The 9,644-nt window shown below is 34.1% G+C and overlaps 1 protein-coding gene across 1 annotated transcript in view; it reads left to right on the top strand.

The window, feature by feature from the left end:
• The window catches only part of ANO3 (anoctamin 3), a 93,296-nt gene that overhangs the window by 11,066 nt on the left and 72,586 nt on the right, over nt 1-9,644 (top strand). Inside the window, exon 3 of the mRNA XM_009334524.1 lies at nt 3,371-3,507. Within this exon, the coding sequence (XP_009332799.1) occupies nt 3,371-3,507 (137 nt within the window). The remainder of the gene's footprint in view (nt 1-3,370; nt 3,508-9,644) is intronic.

The following is a 9,644-nucleotide window of genomic DNA, read 5'->3' as shown; positions in this document are numbered from 1 at the left end:
ATGCTTTTTTCATGACATTTTTGTGGAGCTGCAGCCAAATAAAGGCTCTGTATTTGAATTTAAAGATGGATACTTACAATGCAAGCCAAATAGAAAGACTGTTAGTCCATGTCACTGTTTTTGGGGTGCGTTACATTAAAAACATCCTTGAGCAGTACAACTCCAGCCACGACATTCAGGGATGCTATCTTGGTTTGGCTTGTGGCAATCCCAAATGGCAGGTAAAATGCAAAAACAAATAATAGAGATTATGGAGGAAAGAATGGCAGAAAATAGTGTTCTTTATAGACAAACATCATATAAAAATGTCATGGAAGTTTAAAAACTGCCATTACTGAAGAAAGGCTTAAGGAGTTAAGTCACTGTGCGTTTGTATTGTATCGTAGTATGCATTGGTGACACTGGGAATGATCAAGCTCAAGTTAATTTAGGTCGTGTAAGTTTATCGTTAGGGAAATGTCATTTTGGCTTGGTGGGTGGGAAAATTACAGAAGAGAAACTTTCTCTTTTAATAAAAGAATGGATACCTTATTACAGAAAAAGCTCCTGGTCACAGAAAAATACAAAAACATAGTCAATGCTATTAGTAGCAAAGTCTCATTTCTGTGATCTTTTCTCAAGATCTTTTTCAAAACCAACATAATTTCATTCTCTATTCTTTAAAAAAATTTAAAACTAATCAAAAGACATATACAAAAAGTTCAACTTAAGAAACAAAATGAGCCGCCCAAAACACACACACACACATTGCAATCGTTATTTCTAACCTGTTCTGGTATAGAAATATGATGCAATTCATTGAACTTCTTCTTTGAGTATAATTATTTATATTAAAGATTTTCTTTTAATGTATGCTGCAGAAGAGGTAAATGGGACAACTAGTCTATTCAAAGTATCTACAAAGCACACTGTAGGTGTTTTGTTGACACTAATGTCTAAAACTACATAAATGTTAAGAAAAATGCACACTTTTGAACATACTTTTAAAATATGGAATGTATGCTATGTTTCTCAGTCTGGCATTTTTTCAGAAAGGTGTAACAAATGCTTATTCAAGTGCAATATTTAAATGCTGTTCTAATCTTCATTCCTCCCCTTTTTACTGTATTAATAGCATTACTTTGTGGGATAGTGCTTTAGGTGCATAAAATAAGTCATCAACTGCTGAAAAGTAAAATAGCAAGGATTGTTAAATTTTATATAAGAAATGTATCTTTTAAATTCTGAATTTCTTTATTTTTATGGGTTTTTTTTTTTTTTGCTAAAGCCTTTTTTGACTACGTTTCAGACAAGATAGCAGGTATCTCTAAATGAAAGGTAATCTTTTATTTTTACAGAAAATACATGCTACAATTTGAAAGCTATGTCCTTGAAGACATAAAAATGTTTAGCAGGTAAAAGTATGTTGAGCACTAAGGGAAAACTCATTTCATAACTTTTAATTGTTTAAATAAAACATTATGTTCTTTGGCAAAAGTGTTTTTTTAGTATTGGGTGTACTCGTAATGTCTAATCCTCTAAAACTTCCCTCATAAAAATAGACTTTTTAATGTAAGTAGAGTCTTTCCTTCAGCTTAGATGGCCTATCTAGATGCAAAAGTTTAGGTTTCGTAGGCCTGTCTCTTCTTTTCATTTTACTGGCTTCTATTACAAGACCTTGATCATTAGTAAAGCTTAAAAGCTCATCACATCTGGGCGTTGAGTCAAATCTGCAAAGTTGCTTAGGTATCCTGTTTCCTACTTTGTATACCTACTACTTGAAACCTTCTTCACAATCTTTTTACTACATTCACTACATTACACAGAGTAACCTGTATATTAGGTTAAAACATTGTTTAAAATAAATAAAATCTCTGAGTTTGGTGCCCTGACAATTAAAATGGGCTATTTCATACATTAAGAAATCCCTTCACAGATTTACTGAGGTTAATGTCAGTATCAGAGATTAGCGAGGGCTCATTTTGTGTAATCATTATGTAAGCAGCTAAATTTCAGAAAAACCAGCTCTTGGTAAATGTTCCAGTTTAATATTCCATCTCAGAAATGTCTAGGCTACATGAGATAGTTGTGGTTATTTTTTTTCTGTATTACTTACTGTGGAGAATTTAACTGAACAACTTAATGAAAAATACTTTGTTGTTGCAGATGAGCTTTTATGAATACAAAATTCAGGAAATTCAAGATTGTGGTTCCCACAGCAACCATGACTTGTTTCTTGGCTTCTATTTAGGGTTTAGAATTACTGGGCTAAATGCTGTTCCCAGTTCCCCTGACTTTTCCCATGTTGATATGAAAGCTGAGATGAGAACTTGGCTCAGGATTTGTGGGTAACTTTTTTGTTTGAATATGTTTCTATTTCCAATTTGTCCAAGATATAATTGTGTGGGAATAATTATTCCATCTTTTTCATCTTTAAAATATTTTTTTCAAGATTAACCATTTTCCAACATTCATTAAAACTTACATGGTCCAACGTTGTACAGGCATTACCCCTCATTTTATTCTTGCTGGGGATGTATGGTAAGTATTGTCATGATTTTTTGATGGAGAATATGCAAGGAAATTAAATGTCTGGAAGAAAGTCTCCCTTCTGATAGAGGATGTAGAGTGACTCAGACTTAAGTCCTTCTAACTTGCCTGCAGGAGGAAATTTAATCTGAGAGAGTGTATTTTAGTAATCTTTGAGGAAGGTCCTCAGTCACCTGAGGACTTCGAGGAAGGTCCTCAGTTCAGGATACTGAACTAAGTTTTTATAAAAACTTTTGTTGAGCAATTAAAAACAAATCCAATGAAAATTAAAACACTTTCTTCATGGTGTCAACTATCTTCTACCACCATCAGGTACTTAAAATGTGTTCTGAAGTGGTCACTGTAATACCTTAATATGCAAATTTTCAAATGCTTTATCTAATGATGAGCAGCATGTGTGTAGGGGAATCAGGCATTTCGATTGCTTGTTTAAATTTAAAACATGAGATGTTACTCTGGTCTCCAGGATGCACTTGCCTATTGAATAACACATTTTCAGTCTTGACAATTGTAAGTCAAGCACAAAAGCATTTGAATATTTGCTTTATATTGCTTTGTGGATTTTTTTAAACTACTGTGAAGAATGTTGTGGGCTTTTTTGATTTGAATAGTAATAGAAAAAAGTTTCTATGGGCCTTCTACTAAAAATAGAACCCAATTCTAGTTTAAGAGAAACATGATAACATTTCAAGTAAAAAACTTCTGCAGGGAAGGATAGATTATAAGTTACTGAAAAGTGGGTCCTTAAAAGGAATATTCAACTGTGGCTGTAACAATACTGTTAGTTTATCTCCACTACAATCTAAAATGAGCCCACTGTTTTCTTCTGTTTTTCCTTCAGACATAGGAAAGGACAAAGACACATACACAGATGATTCAGAACATGGAAATTATGAGGCTCGTACAGATCAGTCATTGCTTATTCAAAACAAGCTTACCAGACAGAAAACAGAACCTCGGACTAAATCATCTTTAAAGGTAATGGACACAAAACTTTATTAAATTGTATCAATTGTCAGAATGTGCTTAAATATTTTTAAAATACAATTTTTCAGGGATTAGATAAGTTGCAGCTTAAATAAATAGGCATCTCATGGTAAGAAATTTAGGTGGCTCCTATATTATAGTTTGACCTACAGAATCAATGAGTGGAATTCTCTGTACCAAAAGTGGCCAAAATTATATAGAATCAAGGATTCTCATGATTCCTATCGACTCATCTAAGAAGCAGTAGCCTTCTTTAAAAAATTTATATTGCACAGAATTTAGGACATAGGATTCCCAGCATGGAGTGAAATTCGTGTCAGCTGGGGATCCTCAAGGAATTAGGGAGTTTGGGACAACTAAGTTCATGTAGCAAATGATCAGTCGAGAGTGATCTAAAGTGTAGGATTCTCCTAAGCAAAATCCAAATGATGGCTAGACACATTGAATGAAAGATGAAATTCACTTATGTATAGGAGAGTGTAGGAGTTTTTTCAGGAACCTGAACTAAAGCACTGGAAAAGCCATCTCACCAGATAAAACTGACATGTTATCTTGCTTAGGAATTACCTAATCACAGTATTCATCACAATGCATTTTCTACAACAGTTCATTCACTACCTGCCAAAGAGTTACGACTGATTTTTAGTTCAAAACGTGTTTTTTTTTTTTTATTTTTTTTGTTCTCGCTCTGGACTGGGACACCCTTAATTCTCCCTTCCATTAGCATAATTGCTTTAAAATGTATGACAAATGACCTAGCCTCAAGAAGTTCTGAATCTTCAAGAACTAGAAGTAGTGTATTCTGCAGAACAGTTTTTACCAGCAATTCTCTGATTTTTGGTATTTTGGCATGAACAATCCCGTGCCACAAATCTAGAAATGCTTAAATTGCTTTAAGGTTTTATAATCATAACTTTGTGATTTCAGGATTGAATGCATGTTTCACAAGAGTCGCGTAACTGTTGTAAAGCTTGTTCTCTCAGTCACACTGGTCATCGTTACTACAGGATTCTGGAACACAGGTAGCAGGTTGATATGATCTCTGAGACTTCATTTCATGGGATGCTTTTAGAAAAAAAGCTTTTATAATAATTGCTATCTGATGACTTTTAGATAGGTTTACAGGTAATTGTATTTACAGATCAGAAATCTCTGACGTGAAAATGAAACTTTGGTAATGACAGAGAAGGGTTATATTTTAATCTAAACCGTTGCAATGAGAACTTTTTCTGTTCACAGATTTTTTTTGTCTCTTTCTGCAAGGCTAGCTGAATTAAGACAAATAATAATGGATGTTCTTGTTTGATTTTGCCAATTAAGTAGACAAAGGTAAAAAGTCTTTTATGTTACATGTGGCCTAAAAGGCAGAAAAAATAATGCAGAATCTGCAGAATTTAGACTGTGTTATAGAGAACTAAATATTTTTAATAAGATGTAAGGCTGCCACCAAAAAAAATGTAGTAACAGATAATGTCTATCTAGTAACAGGTATTTCATTGTGCTAAAGCAAAATATTTTTTGTATTTTCATGTAAAATATAGAATGACCACTAGCTGTGTTTTCTCTAAGCCCTGCATTCAGGACAGATACAAAGTTTATAGGCAGCCAGTAAGCTAATTTTCTTTCAAAGTTTAAAGAGGATCCTTGTATTTGTATTAAGTTTAAACAAAAATGCACTTTTTATGTCTTAATCTTTGTATGTCCTGACCTACTGAACAAAGTGCTTCAGAGTTTAAAAACAGTCTTCTGAAGCCACATCTGGCTTTTAGCCTTGACAACTCCTTTTATCCTTAACAGCAATCACTTTGGAAACTTCCTTCTGCTTTTGTACTGTTTTTGCAAATGAGGCAACCAAGCAGGATTCTCCTCCTGTTTACTGTTTGCCTGCCTCCACAGCAAAAAGGCAGAGGGGATTTAGATTAGTCTTATATTAGAAAAGATTACTATTTTGCCTTTGGATTATTGTACAAGTCTTTGTGGCAATTAGTGGAAGATGTCTAAAGGAAACTTCTTCCCTAAACGGATATGAAACTAGCAAAAGGAGGCTTCTAATTCTTTTTGAGACTGTTAAAAGCACAAAAGACAGCTCTACAGCTTTACAGCTGGTAAGTACTCTCATACATTTGGAAAATAAACTGATCTATCATGATTAAAAAAGTCTCCTCAGTCTGACCAGAGAATGAAAATGAGAAACACTGTATTGACAAAGCGTACAAGGATAAAAGCTTACTCTTCTTCTCTGCTTGTTAATGATTCTAATTTAGGCTTGTTTTAGAAGGGTTGTTTTACACCTGAGAGACTCAGGGAAAAATTGCTAAAAAAGTTATTTGCAATTAATGCTTGGTACTATTATCTGTCTCAATGATGAGCTACTTAAATACCTCAGCAATAATGAACTTGTCTTGCTTACATGATGAAAGCCGATACACACTTTTTTCAGGAATTGTTCAGTGTTTCAGATCACATACATGATGTGGCACCTTACATAAATCTGATTTGTATTGCTGCAGTTTTAAAGCTTTAGAAACGTCAGATAATTTTGATATAGCATCTGGATGCCAACATTTGTCTTGTTAGTCATCTACTTTTCTCGTTTCCTTGATTGTGATTTATAACTCATAATCTCCTTTAGTGTAGTTTGGTATCATTTCAGAATCTACAGATCTCGTACTGAAAAATTGTGAGTCATTCAGACCCATTAAAAAGCTGTTTTTATTATCCATCTCTGCCGTCTTTTCATCACCAACTGCTGTTGAGATTGTGTAGAAAGTATGACTTCTTGTATGTGATTCTGCCAAGGGACCTCATGCAGAGGAATGATGCCAACAAGTGGCTGCTCAGCAAAGTATTGAATGAGTAATATCTGCTATTGCAAGGGAAATGTAGGAAATGAGAAGGTCCCTGACTGGAAAGTTGATATTTGAAATGTTCTAGTTTCACTAAGAAAGGAAAGCAGGCTAAACAGACTTTGTCACTTGAATGGAAGGCAACATTTGTCCAGTGAAGCAGCGAAGTCAGTAGCAGTGAATTCTTTTCTATGCCATTACTATCACGTGTATAGTGGCAAGATAGGAATATTTGAGAAATTACACTTCCATTTCCTTTCATTCACTACATTACTGTTACTCTCTTTGATCTGGTGAACTTCTTATCAGATGAATTTTTTATCTAGGTAGTATTTTGCTATCTGGCAAGGTAAAGAAAGGATGTTTTTAGAACAAGGTTCACGTATTTTCACCATGGGTTCAGGAACTATAAAGAAATGCTGCCTATACAGTAGCCTAGTTTACTGTCTTTTTCCGGTATCCACTGATATCCAGTATAATACTGCATGTCCAGACTAGCTTTGTGTTGGATAGGATCTGAAACGATTTCTCTTTCAGTCTCCGGAAGTGTTACATAACTTCTAAGGAATTTTAAATAAGATCTTAAATAAGCAATTGGCCAAAACGTACGGAGTATTGTATCTAATCAGCTGGACATGCTGCTGAAAATTCATTATAAGTTGAGCAAAACTCAGTATGTTCAGTGTAGATTATTACAGTGATTATTAAAGGATAAATCTACCCGTGAAAACCTGAAATACATTGTTTAGGCATTTTATTGGATTCTTTGTGGTTTTGAACGTAATCTAGTCTTCTCTCTCCCGCAAAACAAATATTTTGCTTACAGAATTTCATGTTGGTGGTTTGGAAAATGGAATAAATGAAATGTAATATGTGCAGAATAAAAATGTTCTTCAATCTTAATATTTTATTTTCCATGCTTTTGCAGGACTTATTTTCTGTTTTCATTTTTTCCTGTTTAAGTCCATGACTTTCGGAGTTGCGCAGATTTGTGCTATATGTTCTAATCCTGTCAATTTATCACTAGTTTCACATATGTTATTTCACTCATAATCCTGCTCCTGTGTTCAGTGGAAGTCAGGCATGCGTGCTGAAAGAGAAGGTTTGGCAAAATAAAAATGTTTTGGTGTATAAATAGGAAGAAGATGTTGTCAGCTGACAACAGTGTACTGGAAAGGAGAATAGCAAAGGGAGCCTGATAGATAAGGAGTAGTCCACAAATGCAGTCTAATATTAAACACAAAAGTAAATAAAGTTTAAAAGGAATGAGAACAGATAAAATCATTATCCCAGAATAGAATGACATGGTAAAGTGCAACAAAAGTTAACTTCATGTTTATGCTTCTAGTTCGTGGCTCTCATCTGCTGTGAGGTTTTGTTTAAAAAGGGAAAAAAAAAACCCCAAACCAAACCTCAGAAAATATTTCAGGAAATGCAGGGACAGTAGTAATTTATCTTATCATAAAGATGAAAGTTTTAAAAAATAAACATGTAAAGAAAAATTTTCAGTGGTCATGTCAGTACGCTTCTTATTAAGGCCTCCCTACTAGACTTAAAGAGCAAATAGAAGTGGTTAAGTATTAAAAATGGAAGGCCTCCTCCTGTCTCCAAACATCCTCCATTGCTGCTTCCTCGTACAGTAACACCAAACAGGCTTCCTTTCAAAATTTTGCATAAGATCACCTAAACCTACTCCTTTCCTGAAGCAAAATGTATTTTTCATATTATATACAAATGTATTTTTCATGCTAACTCTGTAAGTCTGAATAGAACGAAAATGGAAAAAAAGAAAAGTCCTCTGTGAAGAAGCTAAAATAATTACTAATTCTTTAGTTTACTCCTAAAAAGTTAAACTGCAGTTTTATTAGGAAGGTCAGATATTTCTGGAAGCTTTCTTCTCTGTTCAGAAAACAGCTAGGTTCTGCACAGTGCAGTGTAGTATACACAGAAATACGTTACCATGGATAATTACGGCAGCCTTTTGTGTTAACCAGGCTGTGTTGTCTCTGATGCCCAGGATAGTTTGGATATCTTTGCATATGCAAATATGTCCCCAGTTTTCTTTCCTAAGTTGTTATGCTCATGATTATTTGCAAAAGAAAAAAAACCCAAAACAATATACGCTTAAAATCAGTCAATCTATATTTGGAATTAAGTAATTAAAAGGATGAATATAATAAATCTGTTTCTGGCTTATCCATTCCAAAACCCTTCAAACACAAAAAGATGATTGCTTAGTCACGTGCTTAGAAAAGTTCTCATAAAGCACACCTTAGAGTATTCTTAATCAGAGTATGATTTTTAAAATGTAAAAAATGAGTCTAGTACTATTTAAAAACCTTTTAAAATATTTTCACAGCTAATTCCATGTAACTTAAGAAGTCTGTAACCTTGATGGGGTCCCACGTTTGATCTTTAAACGTCCTGAAACAAAGCAAGCATTAATTAGGAATCTCACTTTTGTTCATGGAAATAAGCTCATTGTAGTTAGCATCAGAAATGTATTTATTTCCAGAAAATACTTAAAGGTAAGAGTTGAGTCATAAGCTCTGAATGTAGACACTGACCACTGAATTGGTGGCGTCCTTCAGTATGAATATTACTGAAGATGTTAATGCAAAGTTCATTGTAACAGTATGAGTGAGGGAGAATTAGTAATCAAAATAAATGGGTGGTTTTCATGAATCAGCTAGTAATCGCTCTACTTAATAGCATCGTATGAAGTTCTAAGAACAATAATAAAATATATTGGAAGAAAGATTTCTTTTATGAAAAATAACCATTCTACTCAGAACAGGAAAGCTATTCATATAGATTTTGCAGTTTTAGGTAGTTACCATGCCCAAGAATTTCACACATCAGACTTCACCTCTGTCAATATTCCTGCCCTCGTTCCTCAAATTGTTTCCATGGCTACTTCTGTCTTAAACATGATAGAGTTTAGTAGCCCTGAACTCATCCATTATTATGTCTAAAACACCTCTTAAAAACCAAGACATGAAGAGATACAGAAAACTGCTTTTCCTTGCCCCACTTCTGATAACCAGTCTGTTTTGCATTGTAAGCTTCATTCTCGTCCATTCCAAGCTGATTTTCCTTGCAAGTGTACAAAGTGATTTTATGTATTGTGGGACGTTCTATACAGTCCTCTCCAGACTGTAAGACTTCGTGCCAATAAACTTTATGGTGGTGTTTACAAAAGTTTTATGTGGCAGCAGTACGTCAGTGAACATGTCGTTTCCATGAGGAAGCAACTACCTTTCAAAGTCGGTTTACTTGTCT

This window comes from Pygoscelis adeliae, unplaced genomic scaffold, assembly GCF_000699105.1.
Source record: "Pygoscelis adeliae isolate BGI_AS28 unplaced genomic scaffold, ASM69910v1 Scaffold171, whole genome shotgun sequence".
In the NCBI taxonomy this organism is placed as follows: Eukaryota; Metazoa; Chordata; class Aves; order Sphenisciformes; family Spheniscidae; genus Pygoscelis; species Pygoscelis adeliae.
The sequence above is the reverse complement of the archived record's forward strand: the minus strand, read 5'-3'. Positions and strand labels throughout refer to the sequence as shown.